Source organism: Ambystoma mexicanum, chromosome 3p, assembly GCF_040938575.1.
Source record: "Ambystoma mexicanum isolate Mex_15411 chromosome 3p, UKY_AmexF1_1, whole genome shotgun sequence".
Taxonomy (NCBI): domain Eukaryota; kingdom Metazoa; phylum Chordata; class Amphibia; order Caudata; family Ambystomatidae; genus Ambystoma; species Ambystoma mexicanum.
The window spans coordinates 336,789,974-336,816,787 of record NC_090925.1 but is presented as its reverse complement, the minus strand read 5'-3'; the positions used below and the strand labels follow the sequence as shown (position 1 = coordinate 336,816,787).

At 44.5% G+C, this 26,814-nt stretch overlaps 1 protein-coding gene across 4 annotated transcripts in view; it reads left to right on the top strand.

Annotated features, from left to right (window-relative positions):
* RAD21L1 (RAD21 cohesin complex component like 1) overlaps positions 1 to 26,814 on the top strand; it is a 1,746,850-nt gene that overhangs the window by 1,077,418 nt on the left and 642,618 nt on the right. For all 4 annotated transcript variants that reach the window (XM_069650928.1, XM_069650927.1, XM_069650929.1 and 1 more), the window contains exon 10: positions 24,053 to 24,155. In XM_069650928.1, the coding sequence (XP_069507029.1) occupies positions 24,053 to 24,155 (103 nt within the window). The remainder of the gene's footprint in view (positions 1 to 24,052; positions 24,156 to 26,814) is intronic.

Here is a 26,814-nt window from a genome sequence, read left to right as displayed (position 1 = left end):
AGGGGCGACAGAAATTGCTTGTCCCTAAAAATGAGCAGAGATGTCTCTTGGCGGGGATAGGGCATTGCAATATTCAGGAGATATGGGAAGGGGCGAGGCGCCTAGCACCTTGTGAAATGTTATTGCCTAGATAGCGAACTGTGGGGAAAGCACTGCTACAGTTTGGCTTTGTTTACTTTGTGACCTTTGGCTACCAGGGCGGTGAGGAGCACCCTTGAATCTGAGAGTGAGTCCTGAGAGGCAGGTGATGCTAGTAATCATAGTGGACCCCCCCAGTGAAGGTGTGATCTTGGAGGTCTTCTTGCAGTATCTGGGATAATAGAGAGGGAGATTCCACAAAACCCAAGGAAGGGATCAGTAGGTGAGCAGACGCCCCTTGTATGCCCCTTGTATGTAAAGGCAAAGAGGTATTGAGAGTCGGGGTGGATTGGTACTGAGAAAAAGGCAAACGCCAGGTCAATACATGTGAAGAATTGTGCATTGGGCGGGAGACATGAGAGGATGGCAAGGGGGTCAGGAACAACAGGATGTGAGGGGATGACAGCCTTGTTAAAGGCTCTCAAATCGTGGGCAAAAAAGAATTTGCCTGTACCTTTTTTAGAGATGGGAAGTAGTGGAGTATTGCATGGGCTAGTGGTGTAGTAGAGGATGCCTTTGCAATGAGGTAGGAGATAACATGCTTGATACCACCTTCTGCTTGTGGGGAGATTCTATACTGGGGTACTCGTGGCAGAGGAACTTCTGGATTTAAAAAAAATGTTTTTATAGTTTTTGCAACATTAAGCTAACACATTATCAACAAACCATCGAGTTACAAAGGACAATGAGTTTTTCAATCAGCATTACTCCCTCCTCCCCGCTCGATGCATTATCATGGCCTCCTCGGCGGGTCTTTCACCATTCTTAGTGTCCGTATTTATGGCTTTGCCAGATCTTTTATCCGATGACGATAGACGGCATGCAGTCTATAGAACCTTTGCATGGCCGGCGGGGCAGTTCAGTGCATCTCCCTTCTTAAGTAGTATGTGTAGCATCTAAGTCATCCCGTCTCGGGTCCCCCCGGCAGTTGCTTGACCACGACCTTTGAGCACGCTGCCACAACTCATTGTCCTGAAACCCAACCCGAACTCCAATACTTCTTATCCCCCCCTCTCAACCTCCCTTCCCAACATCCCTATCCCCCTCCCCCCAGACTCCAGCAGCACCTCTCCCTACTGATCCCTTGGTTCCCTATTGCCCTTCTATACCTGTGTGGGTGGTGGACCTTCCCTTTCCAGTGTTTCTAGCACAGCCTCCAAACCTTCCCTGTGGATCCTGTACCTCGTGCTCTATGGGGGCCTCAGATCTTACGAGGACGTTAACTCATTCAAAAGCTGACCCCAGTCCATCATCAGTGTATTCCCCCCCCCTCCGGATCCCTGTATTGTTTTAGGTAGTCTGCTTCCGCTAACCCCCATTGGCGTATCGCTTGCAGCCACAGTCGTATTGACGTACCGGCCCCATTCTTCCAATACATTGCAATCCCCCTCTTGAAGAGAAATCCCGCTATTTTATTCCTGTTTTTATATCTTTTCGCCCCCGGCATGAGTCCCCACAAGCACACTTCATTAGAGCATTCATAACTTCCCCCCGTCATGGCATTCACTCTATTGACCACCTCCTGGGCAGCTCCAGACCCTATGCCAAACCCAGCATGATCCTCTCCACACCGTGTACACGTGTGTGACGACGTGTGGCTGATCGCATGCAACCTTTCTGGTGTTACACACACTCTGTGTAGGTGTAGAACTGTGTGAGCTAGAACCTCGCGTTCCTGGACACCTTTATAACCTGCTCCCACATCCGCGTCCACTGATCTTCTGGGATGGATTTTCCCACATCTTTTTCCCATTTGTCCTTAACTGCAAGTCCCCCATACCCCTTGCTGCCTGTAGTGCTCTGTACACTCTCGACACCCTGCCCCTGCCTTCATCTAGACCTAATAATGTCTGGAACACAGGGTGTTCCTCCGGTTCCTCCGGGATGCAGACCCACAACTCAGCCATTCGTTTGACTACCCTGGCATATGTGAGAAAGTGACCTTTCGGCATTTGGTATGATTGTCTCCATTCCTCAAACGTCTGTAGTTTCCCGTTCCTGAACAGATCCCGCCTTGTGGTGCATTGTTTATCCGTCACTTGAGACCCACATAGCAGTGCCTTCCTAATAGTTATATCGAACCCAATCGGGAGACCTCTGCAGTATAGCTGTTTCACCTGCACCCTCTTCAACAGCTTTGACCATACCGCCTGGACCACTCTGAAGATCAGTGTGTCCCCTCTCTTCCCCTATAGGCCCCCATAGCAGTTCTATACCCTGTCTCTATGAATTCCCCAGTAAGCCTGCCAGTTCTCTGTTTGGTACCATTCACCACTGTGCTGTCGCTTGCAATTGCGCCGCCATGAAGTATATCTCGAAATCTGGCAAGTTGGGACCCACTGCCTCCCTTTTATGACGCAGCATCCGCATGGCAACTCTGGTGCGCCCCATGTGCCATAACCGCTCCCCCAACATCCTGTCCAGCATCTTCAAAAATATCTTCTTCACTACATATAGGATATTTATGAATTAATATAAAAGACGTGGGAGAACCACCATTTTACACAGTGCGACCCTCCCCATTAGGGAAAGTGGTAACTTCTTCCAGAATTTCACTGCATCCTCTATCCGTGAGAGAGCCCTCCCGGTGTTGCGGACAAACGTGTCCCCTATTTCATGATAAATTTGGATTCCCAGGTATTTAAAGGATTCCCATTCCCAACGGAGCTCCCCGCACACTATTCCTTCCTCCCTTCTGTCTTTCAGACCAGCCAGCGGGAATACCAGCGAATTTTCTTTATTCACCTGAAATCCTGATAGTTTACGGAAATTGCCTAGCACATCTAGGATTACCGGTATGTTTTCCAGTGGGATATCTATGAAAAGCTCATCGTCTGCATAGAGCGATATATTGTGCGTCACCCCTCCTGCCTGTATGCCCATTTCTCTGATGTATGACCGAAAGTATCTTGCCATTGGTTCTAACGGCAGGGCAAATATGATGGGAGAGACCGGACATCCCTGGCGCGTGCCTCTCTAGATACCATTTTTGCGGAACCCATCCCCTGTTTTGACCCTGGCCGTGGGAAAGTTATACAACAATTGCAACCACTTTAGCATCCCTTCACCTAGGTCGCATGCCTCCAGCACCCTAAAGAGCATAGCTATTCCAAAGAATCAAAGGCCTTGACCACATCAACTGCTATCAGAGCCAGCTCCCTCTTTGAGTTTTTGACCAGGTCCATCACATGATGTACCCTGCGAAGGTTCATCCTGCTGTCCCGTCCCCCTACGAATCCACATTGGTCCAGGTGTATTAAGCCGGGCACCACCCTCACTAGCCTGTTTGCTATCACCTTCTGCAGAATCTTTGTGTCTATATTTAATAATGAAATGGGCCTATACTAGGTACACTGTTGTGGAACCCCCCCTTTTTTAACAGGACTGTAATTACTGCCTCTCTCATTGACTCCGGTAGCAATCCCTTCTGGAGTGCATGGTCATAGACTTGCTTCAGTTGAGGGACTAGAATATCCGCAAGCGTTCTATAGAACTCCACCGGGAAGCAGTCACTGCCCGGTGCTTTGTTAGCCTGCATCGACTTAATTGCCTCCAGTATCTCCCCCTCCTCAATGCGCAGATCGAGATTGTCGCTGTCCCCCCTCATCTAACCTGGGCATGTGCACCACTTCCAGTAGATCTAAGGCTTCTTGGTCTGAGTATGTCTTCTCCGACATATATAGTTGCTGGAAATAACTTCGGAAGACCTTGTTTATCTCCCGTTGTGATGTCACCAGGCCTCCCTCTGAGTCCCGTATTTGTGTTATTGCCTCCCGTTTTTATAACCAGGTTAATAACCGCCCTGCTTTATCACCTTCCCCATTAATCTTGGTTGTGTATATTCCTTATCAAATTGCTCAATGAGTTCAGGGCTTCCTTATGTAGGCTATGTTTCTCTGCCAGCGCTTCCCCCCACCTGCAGACCCCCTTCCTGGTCAACCTCTAGTTGACGTATTTCGTTCTCCAGGCGCTTAATGGTGTTGACCAGGGACCGCTGGACACCTACTGCTTGGGACATGCATACCCCTCTTAATATCGCCTTGAATGCCTCCCACAGCATTCCCCCGTCCTCCACTGAGCCTTCGTTAGTTTCCAAGAATCATGTGATCGCTTCTCTTAGGGTCTTTATATTAGCCACATCCCCTAGAAGTCCCTGTCTCATGCGCCGTAGCTTTGTCTCTGGTCAGGCGTTTACACCTTCAAGCTCAGTGACTAGCGGTGAGTGATCTGACATGGCTCTATCTAGGTACCTTGGGTCGCGGAATCGGTGGAAGCTCTCTTTCCCCACTAACAGGTAATCTAGCTTGGAGAATGACCAATGCACCCCCGAATGAAAGGCGTAGCCTCTCTCTAATCCGTGACTTTCCCTCCAGAGTTCTACAAGATCCATCTTGTCTATCACCTGTTTCAACACCTCTCGGGCCAGTGGTTTTGTTGTGCTCCCTCTCCCTATGCGGTCCAATACCGGGTCAATCGCACAGTTAAAATCCCTCCCAAATGAATAGCCCCACCCACTGACCCCCCATGAGCTCCATGACAGAGGTACAGTATGATTTGTCATCGGTGTTCGTGCCGTAGGAGTTCACTACACAGATGTCCTGCCCTTCCCATTGACCCACTAGGGCTATTGTCCTGCCTTCCGAATCCCCCATCGTTCATTCAATCTGTATGGGGACCCCGGAAGCCACCCATATCAACATGCCTCTAGCGAAGGTGGAGTATGAGGATCCATACACTTTACCCCCCCCCCCCCATTTGGTCTCCAAGCCCTTCAGCTCCCCCTTTCCACCTCCCTTGGAGGTCTGTTTCTTGCAGTAATGCTAGTTGTATCCACTGCCTCTTCAGGTACTGTCCAACCCGCGTTCTTTTCCCCCTATTTCCCAGCCCTTGCACATTCCACGTGCCTATTTTAAGACTTGCCGGTATCGGTATCGTTTCTTACTAGGTACGCCACATCTCTGGAGCCATCCCCTCATGTGCCCTTCACTTCGAATCTGAGCAGCGCTAGAGCCCATATTGATCCCAACCCCCAACAAGTAACTATCCCCCAACTCTCCCCCTACATCTCCCCACTCCCCCCCTTTCTGCCTTTTGAACTACCCTTCTTCCTCCCCTCAACTGCCTCTCCCTCTCCTTCCCTCACTCCCTCCCCCTTCAAACCCTTCAACCTGTTTCAATCGGGAAGAGCCTCCAACTCGCATCCCTTGCGTGGTGCATTGGATGGGTCCCAATTCGAGGGTGGGCTAATGGCTTTCCCGCCCCAGCCACCTCTACAGCGCTCAGTCACCTTTTCCTCATAACGAATATCGCTTCCTTCCTTGCTTGCTCTCTCTGGGCATTGTGCTCAACTTCTAGAGTCCCCTGTGACTTAATTCCTTGGGCTCGGACATTAGGTGTCGCCTGATTCCTTACGTTGCCGGTCATCCGGGTCCTGCGCCACTTGCTCAGGGCCTTTTCTATCCAACCAGTCCCAGGCATCTTTCTGAGAAGTGAATATGTGGGATCGCCCCCCGTCCATTACTTTCAGTTTCGCCGGGAAAATTGTCATGTAGCGGAGATTCAGTTCACGCAGTCTGCGACGGACTGAATCAAAGGACCATCTCTGCTTCTCCACCTCGTGTGTAAAATCCGGGAAGATCAGTATTCTAGCATCAGCCATCTTGATGTACCCAGCTCGAAACACTTGTGTATAGGCGCGTAACAAATGCCATATCATATCATTTACACGCCACCTGCAGTACTGTGTCCGTATCTCTAAATTTTAGGTGTTTGGCGATTATCGCCCTGGGGTGTCCCCCTGGCGGTGCTGGTCTGCCTGGTAAGCAGTGTGCTCTCTCAACTGTGAAGAGTTTCCATAGGCCTTTCGGGTGTAAGGTCTCCAAAATCAACTTTTCCACATACAGGATTAAGGGTGATTTAGCAGCGAGAATGTGCCCCACATCATTGGCATGTGACGCCCAGAGGGCAATGGGTAATGAATCAATGAGGCGTTGTACCTTTGAAGCTTGTGAGGGCGTGAGGAGTGCTGGAGTCCCTGCAGAAGGGTCGGGGTGAGTGGGTTGTTGTAGAAGAAACCAACATTCAGCTTCCCTAGACTGTTGGACCTCTAAGTAAGTACCATCACAAGAACAAGAAATGGTACAATGCATTTTTCATCGAAGGTCAATACCCAATAAATATGCGGTGGGAAGGGGCTCAAGAGAAAGGCATGTTGGTCCGTTATGGACCAATCGAGAGAGATCATGCATTTGACACAGGATGTGGAATGGTTTTAGCAGACATACCAATAGCATTTATAATTTCATTAGATACAGAAACATTTTGAAATTCTGCAGCTCGTAGCGTGGAGCGCCGAGCACCTGTATTAATTAAATAGTTTACACTTTTTCCTTGAATATTACATTTGAGATACGGACCAGACTGGTCCACAAGTAGCGAAGCAGCAGACAGCACTGCAGGGGTCCACTGGCAATCCTATTGTTGGCCGTAAGAGATATGCCTATCTTGGTAGCCACTGGTGGGATACGTAGGAGGTGGTGGTCATGGGGTTGGTCGAGGACAGAAATTAGAATCTCCAGAGGGAATTAAGTCATTCTGTGGGGATGTGGGACCGCCGTTGCCTGGCAGGTTTGGTAGGGCAGTGTTGGATGAGGTGCCCAGTCTGTTTGCAATATCTGCAGAAAGGCTGACCTGGTTGTGGTTGTTGGGCCGGCAAAAATGGGTGTGCAAAAGTGTGTTGTGGCTGCTGGCCTTGGGCAAAAGGAGGTGGTTGATGAACATAAAATGGACCGGGGGTTCCCGGCCGTCCCCGTTTCCCTGATGCAATCTTTTGTTGAGCATGCTGTATTTGGAAAGCCATCTTGTTACTGTCTTTTCATTTTGTCATAGAAATGTTGGGCAGCTTGCAGTGCTTTTTCAATTGATTCTGCATGCCAGCCTATCTGAACGTTTTGATAGTTAGAGATTTCAGGGAGGAGACCAGTTATAAAATGAGAAACCAGTGCTGGTTTAGCTTGTTCCCCTGCGTTCGCAATACCGGAATATTTATTGAAACAGTCTATATAGCTAGTCAGAGGGGGCTTCTGACTGATTCTCTTTGCTGGCAACGATCTTGGTCCAGTCTGATTTGACAGGATATTTCTGCTTAATGAGGGCGGCAAGTGCCTCAATGCTGGAACTAATAGCAACACCATTAGCTAAAGTGGGAGGGATGGTGGTGGTATTTGTGGTGTAGCAACCCCTAATGGTGGTGAATAAGGACGTAGCTCATCAAGAAAATCCACATGTGGTGCATTAGGGACCTCTAGATTGGTGTTTATCGATGTCTGCAGGCAAGCTAGGGCAGAGGCCTGTCTCCTGGCTGCATTTTATGTTTGCTGGCCTTTAATGACTGCTTATAATGTTCTAGTTGCTTCTCTAATTTAGCTTGCATATTCTTGAAGGATCTAGTTTGTGACTTTTTGAGGCGCTTTGTGGATTCTTGATGCCACGGAAAGTACGCACTCCAGTGTGCTTGCAAAACGTTATACTTTTTGTTCTAATGCCCTTCGCAAGACAACAAGGTGATCTAGAATAAATGAACCATTTGTTGGCCATTGACATGACTTTTGAAAGCGGGTAAATGTCGATCAGCAAGATAACGTCATGTGAATGCCCCATACGTAAAATACATAAAGAAGGCATTAGTTCCTACGGCTGGTGTTAGCTGGCCTGGTCTTTGAGGAACCAGAGCAACAGGCTGGTACGAGAAAGCTCTGCAGAGGAAAGCTGGAGTTTCCCTCTGAACGGGAGAAGCAGCTGGAGAGGCCGGGTGAAAACTGAAGCAGCACTGCTGAACAAACCACAGCAGAGAAGTAGCTGGCGGAGTCACAAAGGCTGAGAAATGCATCGGACAGACGGGCGGGTGAAAGAGAAGCTGTCCACGAAGCCGCGGGAGGACTGGCAGGATGGAGAACGCTTCGCAGAGACAGAAAGTGTTGCAGCCTGACATCAAACGACAGACACGCCAAGCAATCCTGGTGAGTCTGCCCAGAAGCGCTGCAGGTCCCGGGGCATACCAACACGGGTTGCAATGGGCTAATGGCCATATATGACAAGCAGATGAAAGAAAGAAACAATAATTATGTGAATTTCCTGAAATGAGTACATTTGATAAAAATACAGAATAGGTTCAACAGCAAAGTAACAAACTGTGATAAAACCAGATTGGTTATGAATGGACATGAAAAACAATGCTAATAAAAAGAGCCACCTAAGCAAGCATAAGTGAAGGTTTGAGAGTAACAATTTTCAAGAGGCAAACTAGCATTGCCAAAAGTCAAGCGGATATTATTGTGCATTACTGAAAGACATGACTGATTGAAAGCAGAAACCCTGGCAAAATGACATCAGTGGTTTTGAGCAGAAGGCATGAAACAGTGAATACGTGTCCTAGCAGAGAAGTGTACTGTGAAGCCTGTGTTGGCTATTGCAAGTGGAAGCTTTTAAACAACTGAATGGTGATAAAAGAAGCAACAATAAAGCTTCATGGGCACTTGGAAGGAGAACAAGTCAAGCCTTATTGTGATGCAGAGATGGTGGCAAAATACGTATGAAGCAGATAAAAGGTGTGTCGTTGCGTGACTTGTAATGGGTGGACTGTGTGGTCGAACAACTGCGCCTAGACCCAATACACTCACCTACAAAAAAGACACTTGGTAATTGAATAAAGGAAAATCTAAGTGAATTGAAATTGAGAATTTAACTTTCTAAAATGGTGAAAAGTAACCAGACCCGAAGAGCTGGGAAGTGTCCCAATGAACTGTATTATTCTGGAACATTGAATATCCTAAGGAATTGTGTTGTTTTGGAACATTGACAGATCTGAAAGCTTTGGCAAGGGAACACCTCTGTTGTAAAGTGAACTGTTTGAACCTTGGGGAAGGCACACCCTCTTTCTATCCAAGAGCTCGACGAAACTCTGAACTTTTATTTGAACACTACTTATTTGATGCTGACATCCCTACACATTGTATACAATTAGATGTGAGGGCAAGTATAGGTTTTGGACACAGACAGACATGTGCTTTGGACTTCCTGACACAGATTGTCATTAGTTTTATTCAGGTAGAGAAATCCCACCTTAGTATAGGGCAAGTTAGACCTTTTCCCAACCTCCTTCTTTTAGTTAATAAATGTTTATATCCAAAATCTTATTCAGTTGTCTGTGTCTGCTTCATGATGCCTTCACAGTACATAGACTGAAAGGCTCTAGTTTTTGGAATATGCAAAAATAGTGAAGGGGTTGAAAAGAACGGAATTTAGATTTTTTATTTGTTTTTTTGTTTATGAATTAGAATCAACCCCTCGAGTTGTGTTAGTGAAGCGTTTGTCTTTCTGTGGGTAAGAATGTATATGTGGCAACCATAGCTCAGATAAAGCACTGACAATAAGGCAATGCACATCAGAAATTAAAATATCACAATGGAATGCACTTTAGAAACCAAATCATCACAATGACAAACAAAACGACGTGCAAAAACGGATAAGGCAATACGAGGGAATATGGAAATTCCAAGATAATACAGACCTGCAGGTAGCACTGAAAAGATGTCTTGAGTACACCAAGGGAGTGTGTGCTAACAGCATAGGAGGGAACCAACCTTGAATGTGTGGCAAAGGTAAACCACAGAGACCAAAACATCACAATGCACACATAAAATAACGTGGCATTATTGAAAACCCACAAAGATCAGCGGCGACTAGCAGAACGGAAGCTGTACAAAATGCACAGCAAGAGAGCGACGGCGCGCTGAATATGACATAGGCATGTCCCCAACCTTCGCACAGTACTGGGGTCGCTGTGACAGAACATATGGACTCTAAATCCCTAACACAACCATGAGACTGTTGGTCATGTGGTGGCACACATGAACAACAGTGAGCAATTAGAATAGACATGAACAATTGCAATTATTCAAAAAATGAAAAATAGTCACTTTGACCTTAACAATGCATAAGTGTTGCGCTTCAAAGTCCCTCAAACAGCCCCACGTTCAGGCTATGAAAAAGAGGAAGTTCTGGGAAGGCATTGGTTGTGTGCAGACAGTCGAGAGAAAGGCTTTTCTGAAGCAGAGCTATGAAATTCCCTGTCACGAGCTGCTCTGCGAAAAGGGGAAGTTGTGGTAGGGCGTTAAACGGGTTTGCTGGCGCGCGGAAAGTGAGCAGTCAATGTGGATTTTGTCTGGCAAGTATGAATTACTTGAAACAGGGAAGATTACCATTTAACTTTTGTGCCAAATCATTTGTCCTGTACCCGGAATCCTTGAGATCTCTCTAATGTGGCAACCTCATGTGTGAACTACGCACAGGAGAAGCCTGTGGCACCAATGAATTGTGGGCACTTTAAGACAGGCATGGTATCAAGAGAGACACAGGCTCAAAGATACGTTTTCCAAACCTTTATTTCTAAAAGTTCCTAGGTTGGTGTAATGCCTAACTGGCCCTAACACTAAAGGGATGATTCCCTTATCTAATATTTCTAAAGGTCGTCGAAGTCTAGAAATCCAAAATAAAAATCCACCTGTGTCTAAACCTATGCTTGCCCTCGCTCTTTGACAAAAATGTGTTAGGAAGCCTTTCAAAAAGAAAAAATGGTGGTTCAACAAAAATAGGAAAACAAGATTGGTTTCAGTTGGACTTCTCACCAAATATAGGTTGATCAGCTTCAAGAGGATGAGTTCAATCAAAAGGGACTTTTCATAGGACCCTCTCCATTGTTCAAACAATGTCAATGGGCCTCATTCAGACCCTGCCGGTATCCTGGTGGTAGAGCCACCCGGATACCGCCAAGTGTGGATACCGTTTCCGTCACCCAGGTGCAGAGCGTTGTAGATCCCCATTCCTGGACTACCATATTACTCCATGAGGGGATTTGCTGGCACTGCCAGTGGCGGTAACAAGGGCTTTTTGGCTGGTAGGGCCGCCTGGCTTACCTCCAGCATTTAGCTGGAGGTAACTCGGGTGCTCCACCGGATCGCCCGTGGTTGGGATACCGGCACTTTTTTACCAGACCGCCCGACTGGGAATGAGGTCCAATATCTTTAATGTCTTTTGTTTCCTGCTCGTAACTTTTACCTTCAGGGGCTTTCTGCACCTCTTCTTTTTGCCTCTGTTTTCTTGACTTACTTTCTTGTGCCCACTGCCACCTTTCGTTCCTTCCTCTTGCACCTTTCTTTCCCTCTCCTGTACACTTGTACTTTGTTTTCTTATCTGTGCCCACTGGCACCTTCCTTCTTGCTTTCCCGTGCACTTTCTTGACCTTTTCCACTCTGGTGGGTCGCTTGCATCCTTCTCTCTCGTTTCGGGTTGCTCGCACCCTCTTTACTATTTATTCCTTTTCCTTCGCGTCCCTTGCGCATTCTGCTTTCCAACTTTCTCTTACTTCGATCTTATCACTTTTCTGTGAATGCCGCTTTTATGCCTTTCCTTTGGCCCGCTCTGCCTCAGTCAGTCACATGCTCCTGAGTGTCTCTGTCTCTCTCTCTCTCTCTCTCTCTCTCTCTCTCTCTCTCTCTCTCTCTCTCTCTCTCTCTCTCTCTCTCTGTTTCTCTCTCACTCTTTTTCCCTTTTTCCTCTCTTTCTCACCCTTGAGGCTGGCACAACTCCCAAGGGAACAAGCAATGTTCCAACGACCAACAGCAAGCCTGCAAGATGCTTCGCTCTGGCTCTCTGGGGACATGGCTCCCTAGCCACGCTTCAGCCACTCAGAAATACTGGGACAGCGGCTTGACACGCTGTTCTCACCTGAGCCGTTGATCCTTCTGCTTGGCTTCTCTGGTCCAAACAACGTCCCCAGCTCGCTCGTTCAGCTGTGCAGAACCACATCTTTTATAGTTGGAAAAGCAGACAAGTGGAGTCTGGTGTGAGTGATCATTAGTGAATGCCTGACTCAATGGGCCAACTCAAGTTCTTTCTACATCCGGTTTCCCTTACACACCCCATTTTATTCCTATGGTAAAACTACTCCCAGTTGCCTCTTCCATGTCCCAGTAGTGGTTGGAAATGGGAAGTGGGTCATGGTATGGGTTTTGGAAATACCTCATGAAAACTGAGGGAAAGGGTTTTGAGGTGAAATGGAAAAAGGGGGAATACCATGGCTCGCCCTTGGATGTTCTCCCAATCCCCCATGACCCTCCACTTAGGTGATCTTACCTCACTTGTCCACCTCCAGGGGTGGAATCCAAAAGCGATGGCCCTTCCCTGGCCACCTGACTAGAGAATCCCGTGGCAATATGTGGGAGAACATCATCGGGTTTCTCAGAGCACCCCATCGAAAATATATCTCTAGACTGGATCCAAGAAACCCAACAGATCACAATTACCATAAAAAGTACAACACGGACAATAATGACAATGGACAGAGATAAAGACATGTGGGTAGAAATGAACAATGCAATTTACAAGCACAATAAGTATTATAGCACAGATAATGATGACAATGGACAGATATAAATACATGGATGTGTACAAGTGAACACCACGCTACTGAAGTAGAAGATGAAATCGTGTTTGTGGCAAAAACAACTGAAAGAGTGTACCCTTCAGGAGGAAGTAGAAAATTAATGAAATATGCACGTAGGGAAATAATAATGAAAGGTTGCTTTACCCATCAGCTGGCAGGTAAGTGAAATCAAAGCAGAGATCACCTGCAGATCGTCCACTCAACCACGACGATCATTTGGCATATTTGAAGTCAACAGGTTTTGCCTTGCCTCTTAGGAAGTGGTCACCTTATCATGAGAACCGATTCAGATTGGGCCTTTGTGGTGTGGTTTGTTGGCGACTCTCCGAGACCTCTGGCACAAGCAGGTGAAATGACGAGTCATGGCACCATTTGATGTGAGCTCTCAAACGGGCGGTTCCTGGACCCCTGCAGCAAGAAAAGTAGACGGAACCAAGGCTGATAAGCAAAACAAGTTTCTTGTGAGACAGAAAATAAACAACCTATACTGAATAATCAACTGAGATTCAGGGAAGCACAGGATGACAAGTATCAGCAGTTGTCAAACGAAGCTCTGAGGTATTTGCCCCAGAGCTCAGTTTATAAAACATATCACTAATATGTTATGGTAACTTTTTAGTGGTAGGTGGTACTTTCTATAATGTTGCATACATTTTGTAATAGCCGAAAGAAGCTGTCTTGTGATGATGCATTGCGGTTAAATGAACTTGAGTACATTATGTTGTAATACAGATAAGCAGCCTGTGCGAAAACAACTGTCATGGTCCATATATGGTGATAATCCAGAACTTTTCTTATTCTGGCAAGGTGGCGCCAGGACCTGTCAGTAGGAATGGGTGCAGAGTGAGGCTCCAGGCTGAGCAAAGATGGAGTTGCCAAGGCCTAAGTGTGTAATGGCGATTATTATAGTATAAGAATCCTGCCACATCACATGTAAAGAACCTTTGATTTGCCTGGGTTGCAGGATGTTTTACTTATGTACTGGAATCTGATATTGTGTTTTCAAAGGCTTTCAAGTCTTAGGAATATATATTTATTCCTAAATATGCATTTTTAATTACTACCAGACCAAGAGAGCTTTTGGGCCAAAGAAGAGCGCTAGTGAACTTGTTAATAAGTCTGTTTCTCTTGCACGAGATTAATTTTCTTGTTTTTCTAACATTTTATCTTTTAAGGAATTACTTCCTCAATGCTTTTTATTCATGTTTTTTTTCATTACTATTTTGCTTTTATTGAATACTACCTTCCGAAATAAAGCTATTAAGAATCAATGAATGAGAATTTGTTTCCATTGTCCAGCAGTTCCCACTCAATATTGGCATTACTTGAGGTAGTACGTGATTTGATTTATGTAAAATAAAATGCATTGTGGGCATTTCAGGCTTTTTAATTGTCATACATTTGTGTTCTGCAGTGCTAAGCAGTCCCGATTCATGACGTTTGAGCAGCATGCTCATAAGGTGCTGTATATCATTAATGGGGTTATGGGCTTGTTTCCCATAACGTCTGGGTGTAGTTACATTTGTGTTGGCCCTGGTGATGTAATCCTTACTGTCCATGAGAACTTTGTTAACATTGATCGTCTTCCCTGGTGATTAGGTTTGTCTACTACATAAATGTTTGAAGTGCTTCCTTTTCTTTTGCGGTAATGCTGTACTTGTGTTTCAACTTGCCCCGTTGCTTTTTACAATCTAGTCTAACTAGATCCTTGATCACTAGCTGAATGAATTTGTCCATGTGAATGGGTGCACTTAATTGTGGTGTGAATCTGGATTTTGCTTTTAATTCACAAGGAATTGATACATCAGATTCAATGGCTAATTGATCCATTAGTTCCGATGTGTTATTTCTCTGCCTTCTTTGAGGGACAATAGTAGTTGTGTGTACTGTTACTACAATCTATCTAAAAAAATGGGGCGCCTATCAAATGTATCCAAACACAAAAAAGACCTATTGTATTGTGCAGTCTGTTTTTTTTAACACTTTCCAGCTATCCACAATTCAACATGAAATCTTATTACAATAATGTTATAATTCATCAACACATTCAGTTTTTTTTAACAAATTTATTACAAATAGTTCAAATATGTGCAGCATATTTAGCTACAACACACAATCCACATATAATACACAATAGTACTTTTACCCCAGACCTGATTCAGGGACTGCTTTGTTTACGTGATGACGTCTTGTGCATAACGTTGCGCATAATGTCACATGCACGCTTACTAAAATTCTAAGATGGGCCCAGCGAGTGCAAAACACGCAGGGTGCCGTTCTGGTTCCCTAGGAGGGATCCAAGATCGCTAATAGGTAAGCAGCAACTACATTACTCTAAGTTATATTTGGACAAGTGCAAACTAGTTTATAATGATGTAATTTATACAAGGACAATTTAAATGTATGCCGCATGGGGGCGATAACACCATATAGTGTGTTGGCCGTGATTAGAGTTACCAAAACAAAAGAGCAGCTATGCTGCCAGTCATTCGGACAAAATATTAGCTGGTATATCAGGCAGATATCAGATGTGGATATTAAGCATGATGCGGCCCATTATTTTGGCAGAGTTAAGTTGATATACCCTGTGCTCCCTACAGTGATCACACTGTCCTGGAGGGAGAAAATACCCACCAGTCACCTAGGACTATCTGAATTCAACCAGAACTCTATAGAGGTAAGTCCAAATCTTCAATATATCGGAATCGCATAAAAGAAAGGTATTGGATGTTTGTACCAGACTTCATGTAGGATTACCCTGAACAATGAATCATCATTATGACTATTTCAGGCTAAAACTAAGTAGAACTTGAATGAGCGGTTATGCTAACCATAAGACATGATGGATGCATACACAATGGTAAGTGTTTGCAGACTTAATCCTCACTTACGGGGGAGAGGGCCCAAACCGTATAAAGGGGCCAAATATAATGCTCAGGTCTCAATTGGTTATTTCAGAGCTTCCATTCAGTCAATCGGTGGCGAGTGTTTTGGTCCCGATTCACAGCAGGATATTGCGTGGGGTCACTCACTAACCCAAGGAATGCACAATAATCTCTTGATGCAAAAATACCATCACAGCACTAACAGCTTTCAGGGCCAATGTGACAAGGTTACACAATATTGTACTCCCATAATAACCAATTTTGGTGTTGAAACATCTTGTGTCTCTTAAGTATTCTGGGTGCTTACCAAATCCACGCTTTGCACAGTGTGTTATAATTAAACACCAGACAAGGGATTTTGATGCTTAAACATTATTTAGTACCTAGAGTTGCATGTCAAATGCAATTATAGTGATGTATCTTGTTTGTGCTTCTTTTTCTGCTGATCACCCTTACCTGATATTGGTATGTATACACCCATTTTTGTAACCATCTTAATCTTATTTTGATAGGTTTTACTATTGATTTGTTACTAATACCAGCTTTGAGAAAGACCAGTGGTCGAAACACGTGTCGGCTGGATTGTGTTTATGCCAATGAAATACTACAATTTGAAGACTAATTGAATTAATTGCATTAATCTAATTTGTAAGGTGTAATTACACTAATGCACTCATAAAACAATTGGTGAGCGCAGAGAACTGGTTTAACGTTATAATCTGTAACTTTCTATTGGGTCTAGGGGTAAGACCCAACTTTACCAGCTCTGCTGCACACCTCAGTAATATACTCCAAACATGTTTGAGCCCGAGCGCACTCACAAGCAGCTTACCCAAACAATCTTTTTCACATATAATACACAATTCATATAATTCATACAGAAATGCATACAATTAAATGATCACTGAACAAAGTCTTCTATATCCACCTGTGCAACATTTCCTTCTATTTGAGCACCGAAAAAGTAACCAATTTTCTTCAGCAACCTCTCACATAAACATTTGCTAGTCTATTTTTTATATATTTTATATTTTATATATGTTTTGCATACACTTCTAATTCAACAAAGTACAAATTATTGGTAAAGCATTTTGGCAAATACTTCTTGAGCATTTCTGCATGGATTGCTACATGTTAAAGGGCCAGTAACCTTTTATTGACACAGGTGATTGTCCCATGCCCTCTGGAGGTGACTATGTGGGTATGGCCACGAGATCCCATCATCAACTGGCTCAGAGGCACTTGGTCCTCTGTCACCCCACTAGAATCTCCAGTATAAGGCAGAAACACATCAGAAAATAAAATTGCTGAAAGAGGAACACAATTGCAAATATTTTCACAAGCGAAGTCTTAAGAACCATTTGCATTAATGTTTTGGAACTACATTTTGTAAGGAAACATTTTATGTAATATTGAATAGTGAATTGACCGCGATTTGTGGAAGGCAGGGAATTTGCTCATTTTTGAGGATAAAAAACATCTTTTAGTTGACAAACTCACCAACAAAAACAAACAGGATTTAAAGGGAAATGTTTCATTCTAATAGGAAAGGGTGCTTCACACTTCATAGAAGTTCTTGGCATACTTCTGTTGTATAACAAGTGGTACATAGATGTTTACTTTTTTAAGGTTAGTTTATATAGCACCTTTATCCAAGGCACTATATATAAGCACAACCGTAAAGTCACAGCATTATCTAAATGAAATAACAAAGTGCATATCAATCCGCAAACATGCTGCCAGGTAAGTATTTTGAAATTACCTGTTATTTTAGGTATTGTTTAAACAATAAAAGGGTAGAACAAGAATCTACATCTAAAGGCAAGCCATTTCACAATTTAGGTGCTATTCATTGAAATTAATTAAATGGATGGGATGGACGAAAAGGTAATAACTGGGCAGAAGAACACAACTGTCGAGACGGTTGATTGAATGAAACAAGAACTGGAAGAGAAGGTAGGGAAAGACAATGAATGCATCAAAAGAACACAAGTGAAACTGAACTCTGTGAATAATGTTAAGCCAGTACAGATGAGCCAACAAATGAGAGAAAATAGGAGCAGAGTAACAAACAAAAGAGAATGTGAACAGCAGAGACAAAATAGATTGAAGAGGAAGAATTGTGTAGTTAGGAAGGCCAACATGAAAGGAACAACATACGTTTAGCTGTGAAAGACCTAATGATTGAATCAACACTTTTGTAAAGCAACAATTTGTCAAATGGTGAATTTTACAAATGTGAAACAATTGCTACTGACAGTCACTGGCCACAGATAGATCCTGATTTTGATATGAATCCGAAGAGTCCAAAATAAAACTGAGACTCAATAGATCATAGAGATTTTGTGACCTGTAAATGAAGAACATTACAGAATTCCAAGAAAGACAAAAAAAATCTAGAATCATCAGCTTAAAAATTAGCCTGAAAGCCAAAAGGAGAAATCAGCTCGGTTAACGGAATAGTACAGAGTGAAAAGGGAATAGGACTGAGTGCCTTTCACTGACCCCATTTACAAATATGTCATTTCATTCTGCTAATTCTTAGAGAAAGTGCAAAACATCACAGGCCAACTAATTTACAGTATTATCATTTTGGCTTATTGTTAGCTACTGAGGAAAATCCACATCATGCCAGGTAATTCCTTACACACATGATAGTCATTGTGTGCATGATGCTGCTTAACTTGCTCTGCGGCTGCTATTATATGCCAGGTGCAGCCTGATATGCTGGGATGAAGCCAGTTAATGGCACAACTGATCTAGTCATCACATGTATGATAGGACCTCATATGCCCAGGTCTTGCCATTGGTTCCATGTGAAAACGTCTTTGGTAATAAGGTCAACCCAAGATGGTGAGATTCGTTTTTTTTGGTTGAGGCTGATTTTCTTTTTCTTTGATCATGGACCAACCTGCCTTGTTCCCGTAACACTTTTTGCATTTCTTTAACCATTCAATTCTTCCTCCTATGCTCAATATGTTTTATCTCGGCCCTTTTCCATTCAACCTGATTGAAAAATGCATTTTTCAGAATAGGTTTTCCAATTTTGCTGCTGCCCTATACCAAAGGCAGCTTCCAATGCCCCAGTAATACCATCTAATGTCAGTTATTTTCTCCTATGCCTGGCATAGTCACCATATGTAAGATGCAGCCACGCATGTCGAGGTGCTGCCATCATTAACCAAGCACAACCCATCAGCACCAGTAATGCCATCTTGTGTCAGTTATCGCTTCATATACATGGTACAGTCACAATATGTAAAGTGCCACTTCAAGTTTTATGTTGCTAACTACAAGCCTTTGCGTGCACCATTCCTTCCATTGAAGGCCCTGTGGCTTTCGGCACCAGTGACACGGGCATTGTCTTAGTTTTTGATCAGCTATTCTGTCTCTGGGAATACATGCTCATCAACTTCTGCCTCTGTTGCCTTCTGGCTGCCTGTGCAGTGGATACTTCTTCTGTGCTCTCTTCTTATTGTGCATACTACATCATAAACCTGCTGAAGCAATGCGTTTGGGAAGAAGAGTTCACATCCCTTTTCTCTCCGCTTCAACAGCCCCTGTGAAGCTGTAAAGTGGCTAGGGGGAAGAACTGCAAAAGAGCAAACCTGGTTGTAACAAGAGCCATGTTTCTTTTCTGTCCAGGCTTGGCCACTGTAGCCACTGAAACAGGGGTACCCCTACAGAGAATGACATCCATGCCCAAGGCCTGCTGTTGGAACACAATTGAATTTGTGTGTTTGGATCTACAACCTGTTTCTGTAGCCAGCAGGACTTTTATTGAAGTTCCTGTGCCATTGCAACCCTTTTGGACTCCGAGTATATGGTCCTTTGGTTGCCCATTAGGGCCCTTGGACAGGGGTGCTTTCTAACTCCCCAATTTTGGACCTAATGTGATTATGCCACCCTACGTAGGTTTTTGGGAGGTAGCAGCTGGAATTTAGTTTTGTCTTTACAAAGTGCAGCCCTATGTCTGTCAATTCACAATGAGTGTAAGTTGTAGATTGGGCACACAGAGGTACTAAACCATGCCCGCCATACCCGCGATAGAAGACTCCAATTGGAAGACTCAAAGCAGATAGGAAGATTTCCCGGAACAAATCCTGACACCTCCGCCCGAGGTAAAGTAACCCGGGTGAGGAGACAGGACTCCCAGGGAAACCCTCAAATGGGAAGAAAACCCTGGACGACTTCCACTCGAGATGGTTCGGTAGAAGGCAGTGGATTGGATGGCTCCGGCAGGAACCCTCAAGAATAACCCTGGGAATCTGGTCTGCAGAGTTGAACAAGGGGAAAAAACAGGGGAGAAGGTTTAGAGGAGAGAGCCAGGTAAGAAGAGAAATTAGGAGGTAATGGTAAGCTTCTCACCATCCGAAGATGGATCGGGAGTGATTATCCGGAGCTTCGTGGAGTAGAAGAGCTTCAGGAGAATTCAGCTGGAGGGAAGGCAGAGACGGGAATCAATGGAGAGAGATCCATGGAACCGGCTGCGAGCGGGAATAGCGAAACCGGAGAGACGGCTCTGCAGAGGATCGTAAATACAGGTAAGTCAGAACTGTTAGTTTTGAGAGAAAAATGAGTTTTAGGAGAGAGAGAGAAATCCAGAAGCGAACTCACGGAGCGCCAAAGGCAGAAGCGACGCAAAGTGCCGGTCGCTTGGTTTCCGTATAAAGGGTCACATGATCTCCATGCCGCACGTGATCGCCTGTTCGCACGGCAAGGGAGCGTGCAACAACTAGACAGCTGCTAGCCGGATGAAGAGAACAGGCAACTTCCCGTACAGCGGGATGTGTAGTCAAGGCACCGCACAAGCGGGTCCGAGCCCATAGGGACCACTTGCGACGATGTGTAACAATGTCCCTATTTGGTAGCCATTGGGTTACCTATGTATTTTTGGTAGCCATTGGGTTACCAATGTATTTTTTTTAAATCCTGCTCTCACCATTTTGTTTAAGGTTCCTCCTTTGTTTATGGAGGCAGGCCTAAAATGGCTTTTGTGCACAATTAGGCTCTTTGCGAGCACAACCATGCACCCTCTATCGTGGTTTGAAGTGGTGTGCACCAATTGCTGCCATTTCACATCCTGTGGGGGTGGTCTGGGGTCATTTGTGGTTTTGGAGGCCAACCTATTTGGCTGGTAGCCTAACCCTTTGTTTTTTAATCTTGAATGTGATTGGTGAGCTGGCTTAGGCCAGGCTGTGTGTGGGTATAATTAGAGGAGACCCCGTGCCAACACTTAGTTCTGCAAGATTCTTCATGTAGGGCAGGTAGCTCACTTACCTGCCACAGGTTGCCTGCCATGTGTATGCTGTTGCTTCATTTTAGGGCCATATCTGGCTATATTGGATGAACCCTGGTTATCAACGGTTCCCATTTTCTCTTACCTGACATCCTTCCTGGACCACCTCCGTTGTACTGCTGGCCTCGCTCGCTAGCTGGGCCAGGCCTTCCATGTTGGGACCATCTTCAGATTGTTTTAATGCTGAATTCCCGATATTCTGCTTTAGACATCCTGCCTTGTTGTTGAAACTGCTGTTCTCTAGAAGGGTATTGAGACTCCAATACCTACCTCATCTAGTGTTCTGGACCCTATGCTGTGTTGCCCCGACCATGTCTTCTTCAGTGGACCGTCTTCCTTGTTAGTCAATCCACCAAACCTACTTTGCAAAGTTCTCCTGCCTTTTTGGAGTTGTCATCCCTGCTGCTTTTGCTTCTGGCTTGATGGGGTCCCACTCCCAGGCAGGAGGATTGTTCTTCCTTTCTTTCTGGGATGCTGTTGGTCTGGGGTACACGTCCTGGCTGTTCTGATACTGTAAACCGTGCCTGGAAAAGAAAACTACTCATCATGTTGTTTTCAGGCTTCCTGACTCGACTTTTCAGGAGCAATCACTGTGAGTACCTACCTTTGGGCCCTAGGTTGATGGGTTGTTCTTCATATTTACCCCCTGTTGTCCCTGTAGTCTGTGGTAGAGGCTTTTTTGCAGGTTGGCCTTAACAGTATTTTCCCCATCACTTCCATTGAGGCTAAGTCGCGCTATGCTACAAGTCCCCATCTTCCTTTCAATAAAAGTCTATAGCCAAAACTATATCTCTTGTATCTGTGTCTGCTTCATGATGCCTCCACACTTATCATTATATATCTGTTCAGTCAAGAAACTCTACTTTTCAAAGAAAAGTGAAAGCTTTTTTTCTTTTAGGTGATCTCTATGTCCAGCAATAGATCTACACAGCGAGTATTTGCAAAACTCTTCTTTAAGTCGAGCGCTGTAATACTATTTCGGTGGTAATGCCTGTCACCTGCGAAATACAAAATACAAATTGGTTTGAGTAGGAGTTTGATTGTTAATGTTTACTTTTTGTGAAGTAAAGATGCTGTGTGCCGGGAAATGGAATTCTGTCGATATTGGAACAGGAGTTTCGAGGACGGAATGTGGATGACCCAGAATTATGGATTTGCTCTCAAATCATTAAAGGAAAAAGAGGACCTATCTGCAGGAAGTGAGATATTTGGGGCAACGGGGTCAGGATTGGTTGTTTGACTCAAAGAAAGAACTACCAGAAAGGAAGAAATGATAGGGACTTATAGTTCTAAGTAGGCTTCTTGTTATGGAGTGTTTTTGTTAGATTGGATTATGTTTGTTTTGAAAAGTATCTGATAAGTTTAAGTAAAAGAAGTTTACCATAATGCTTGCCTACATGTCTTTCATAGAATCAAGATTTCCTTCACTACTCTTGTCTGGGTAATCGTTGTTGCCCTTACAGCATAAAAGGCCTGAAGCTAGTAATAAAGCACCAACAATCAAGACACGAGAGGGAAACAGGCCAAAGCAGACTCTCCCATGAGAATCATCTGGAAAAACGTACCAATGGCGAAGGGATGATGGCATAACAGGTTTGGGTTCTCTCCACCCTCCTTGGGAGCATAACATTGTTCTGTCTTCCCTGGCCCACAAGTCTATCTAATCAAGTTTGTGACTATGAAGACAACATTTGTGGTTGCCATCACTGCCCCCATAGCGAAAATGAGCTGCAGTTCATCTGCTGCGACAAATCATTTATCATCTTCCAGCAGTCACACTAGATTTCTTTCTGCATGTTCTCTGTAAATTCCATCTCTATCAGGAAAACAATCTGACTTTCTTTCAAGCCTGGAAGCCAAAAGAACTCTACAATAGTAGCCAAGAAATCCTTGAGAAGTCCAAAGTCTGGTGCTCTAACCAACTCTTTGTCAGTTATGATTGTACGTCTCCAGGGTACAAAGCGACCAAAGCACATTTTGGCGCTGGGTTGTGGATTCTATCCTGGAAAGCTATTCCATCAGATTCTTCTTCTTAAGGAACTTCACACACATTTAGTGAGAGGTTGAGGTGGCTTCAGTGGCATTTCACCGGCATGTCCCTTTAGAAAACATTTGTTAGGCCAGTCATCATGCTTCTGCAAGCACTACTCTCTGGATTCCAGTTCTAGGGACAATGCCCAGTTTGGCCAGGCTGTTCTGTACAACCTCTTTGCTGCTTCATTATGCTGTTTTGTCATCTGTATTTCTCTCCACTTTTACAGTCTAAGGATGCTTTGGAGTGTCCCGCAAGGGAAAGGAGACTGAACATAGGAGTAAGAAAATCTTACTCACCTTAGTGACTACTGTGCACTTAGTCTATAGTCCCCATTTCTTCATATGGACCTTCCCTTAGTCCCCCTTTTATAAGTCCCCCTATTATAAGATCTTACTATTGTACCACTACAAAAAGGGCCAGTGGTTGGGGCTGGTTACATGTGATTTTAACAAATAAAAAATAACGAATTACATTTACATCCAAACATTTATAATGAAAAAAAGACAATTTATTATTTTTTTAATTTGGGGGTCCCTCTAAACCCCCCGTTTCCATTCATTTTTAATCCCACCCTTACCCATTTTAAACCCTTACCCCACCCGGATGATATATATATTTTTTAAATAATTGGTATTATTTTTGTTATAAATGTTTAGATATTAATGTTGTTCCTTATTTTCTATTTGGTTAAATCACTGCATATTGTTGGGGCTTGGCCATGTGTGAGGGAGGTAGACACACATTCCTGTCTGTATGCTGGCACCCACCAGGTTTTTAACCTATAAAAAATAAATACTGCTTCTAATTATTGTCAGGTCCTCTTCCCTTCACTGGGATAACATTCCACAAGCGTTGGAGAAAGAGTAAAATGGACTAGGAGTAGAATAGTCCCTACAGTAAGTAACCTCTCATTTTTGCAAAATCTGTACATGCTTTCTTCTTTTCTCATTGGCCTTTCAACACCACTCAAACTTGTTTCTGGAGAATTAACTTTGTTGCGCTTAGAACTTAACTTTATAATTTAGAGTAATATTTTAAATATTCAGAATGTCTTGACTGATAAAGAAGCAAGCGTCTGAAATGTACACAATATATTAAGAGTATTAGATTCATATGTGATTTTATTTGTTTCCCTCATGACTCAGTCATTCCTCGTGTGTTAATAGATGAGAATAAAAATATATTTTTTGCAGTTATTTACTCGCTGTTTGGTAACAAATAACCCCAGAACATGTAATGAGCGAGAAGAAGTGGAACTTGAAAGGGAAGAGTTAAGGAAAGAGCATGACTTCTCAGGTAAGGGTGAATAATTGTTCAGTGATTGTGCACATCATATTGTATAATTACATCCTTGAGCATTTTATGGAGATCATGTAATGGCAACGTGCATGCTGTAGAAGGAAGGATCCATATAGTACAGGCTTCTTAAGAGTCCATTACATTTAGCCCCTAGGTGTCTGAACTTTCACACTCTGGTCTAATATGTCTAGAAGTTGATACATTCACTCTTTCCTACCCTCAATTTCCCATCCCTGACCGAACAGTAATTGAAATGTTGGTTGAGTTGAATCTAAATGCACACCTTTGCTCTGTGGGTACAGTATCTTTCAGGAAACACTTAGGAAGAAAAGCAATGACCTGAAGAGACCTGGGAGTCACTGTATCAAGTCACTTTTGAACTTTCTGCCTAATATGCCTGAAGAATATCTTGTGTGAATTGAACTTTTCTTCCACTAATGCGATAATTTCTACACAGCAGGCGATGTACTACTGGAAACTAGCGCAAGAGGGATAACCTGTGGTGCTCGCCACTGCAATTGGATACAAAAAAGTAGCTTGAGACACAACAAACTTGTCACATGTAAAGCAATATGGAAATGGGGAGTACATTGGGAATCATGTCTGGGATGAAATATGTCCAAATTGACACACTCTAAATATAAAAGTCTGTTAACAGAACACATCGTAGATCTAGGCTGAGACCAGTCACAGACAATACAGCAGCCTAAGCGCAAGCTCCGTCCACCTTCAGGAGACCCAGAATAGTGAGAAACATCAACACTTATGATCCTGGCACCGTCAGGAAGTCTACAGAGAAGTGATCCGTTGTTCACACTGGAGGAGTTGTGTGGCCTACAGCGGGGAGCAACTGTGCTGACCAGGGAGGTGGAAGGAGGAGCCCATCGAGATAATCAAGGTCTGAGCCAAAGAGGTCCACCGGAGTGGAAGTTTGATGAGGGAGAAGCTAATAACCGTTGCAGGAACGCATCATTGGAAAGAGCCCCCTGAAGAAGCACATGGTTGAGTAGGGAATGTGCTGAGCAGAGGCAAGTGTGATGTGGGTTGGGGAACTGGCAGCTGCATAGGCAGGAAACAGATAGTATTGATGGGAGTAGAGCGAGAGGGGGCAGAAACAACAACAACCCAACTGCACAGTCACTGAGGATAAGGACACATTTAGGGTGTAACATATGCAGGCCCTGGCATGGGCAGACTCAACAATGGTAAAGCAGCCTAGGCATGGGTAAAGTAATTGCAGAGTTTCTAACCCCCAATTGTCCCGCGCCCTTGTCCCCTCCCCTCTCGCCTGATTTTCCACGGTGATGAGATGGTATGAAAATAAACCTAATGGGAAGCTGTGCACTACAAAAGGCCGAAAGCAAGGAGGTAAAACCGTTCACTGATTGGGCAGAACAGCACCTTTTCTTCTCTCAGCTGCTTCGGAAATTGTTTTCGACAGAGGGTGCTGTGTGCAGTGTCGTCGAGTCGATGTCCCTTGAGGGCCTCTTTTCGACGGTCGTCATTATCAGTATAAGTAGTGCCCGTTCGCTTCAGTTCCGTTTTTCTGAGCTAACGCTTCGAGAGAATTATGGCGCGCTTCAGTGAAATAGTGAATAGTGAATTTCGATAGAAAAATGTCTTCCTTGTCGACACCATTGACGCCCAAGTCGGGCTTTAAGAAGTGCCAAGACTGCGGGTCATAAATGTCGATCACCGACCCCCACCGCGTATGTCTGTGGTGGCTGGGTTCCAGGTACCATACTTCCGACTGTGGCTCCTGTCAGGCAGTGACTGAGAAGGCTCTCAGGGAGCGTAAAGGTACATTTGCGGTGGGGAGGTTACCTTCGAAGTCACCTTCGAAGAAATAAAAAAGATGATGATTCGAGGGATTCTTCCCGACGCAAAAAATCAAAACGGTCTCGATCGAGAAGTCTCTTGCGTCATTCTTTGTCTTCGAAGAAGGCCAAGAAAAGGTGTCATAGTTCACCATTGACCTCCAGTGATTCCTCTATGGAGGTAATTAGGTGTCTACGAAATTGGATTCCCATTAAAATGGGATGCATTTCATAGTGAAATGCTTTAAATCTTTGAAAATGCGGCCTCAATGCCCTCGAAGGACACGCAGAAAAGCCATGCCCCAGTCGCTCCGCATAAGGACGATAATGGGAAGCCGAAGGCAAAATCTTTGAAACTGAGCTTGAAGCCGGTTTTTTATCAGGAAATTTCTTGATTTGACGGGAAATGGACGAGTGCTTCGACGAGTCAGCAACCAAGCCCATCTAGGGTTCCGTCAAAGAAGAACAAGAAGTCTATGGGCCTCATTACGAGTCAGGCGGAATGGGTTAACGGGGTCCGCTAATGGGTGCGGACCCGTTATTCCCATTCCGCCTGATTACGAGGTCCCCTCGCGGGACCCGGTAAGGACGTCTGGTAAAACCAGGCGTCGTTACCGGGTCCCGCGAGGGGACCAGGGAGCTAACAACGGGCCGGTTGTAATCGGCCCGTTGTTAGCTCCCACTGCCATTCCTATTGAGCCCTATGGGGGGCTTGAATGGGAATGGGGAAGGTCCGGGCCCGGGTTCCCTGAGGGAGGAATTACTGGGCCCTCCAAACTCGCCAAACCCATAATGAGGCCCTATGACTTTGACGCCTTCGCAGACTAAATCGGCACCGA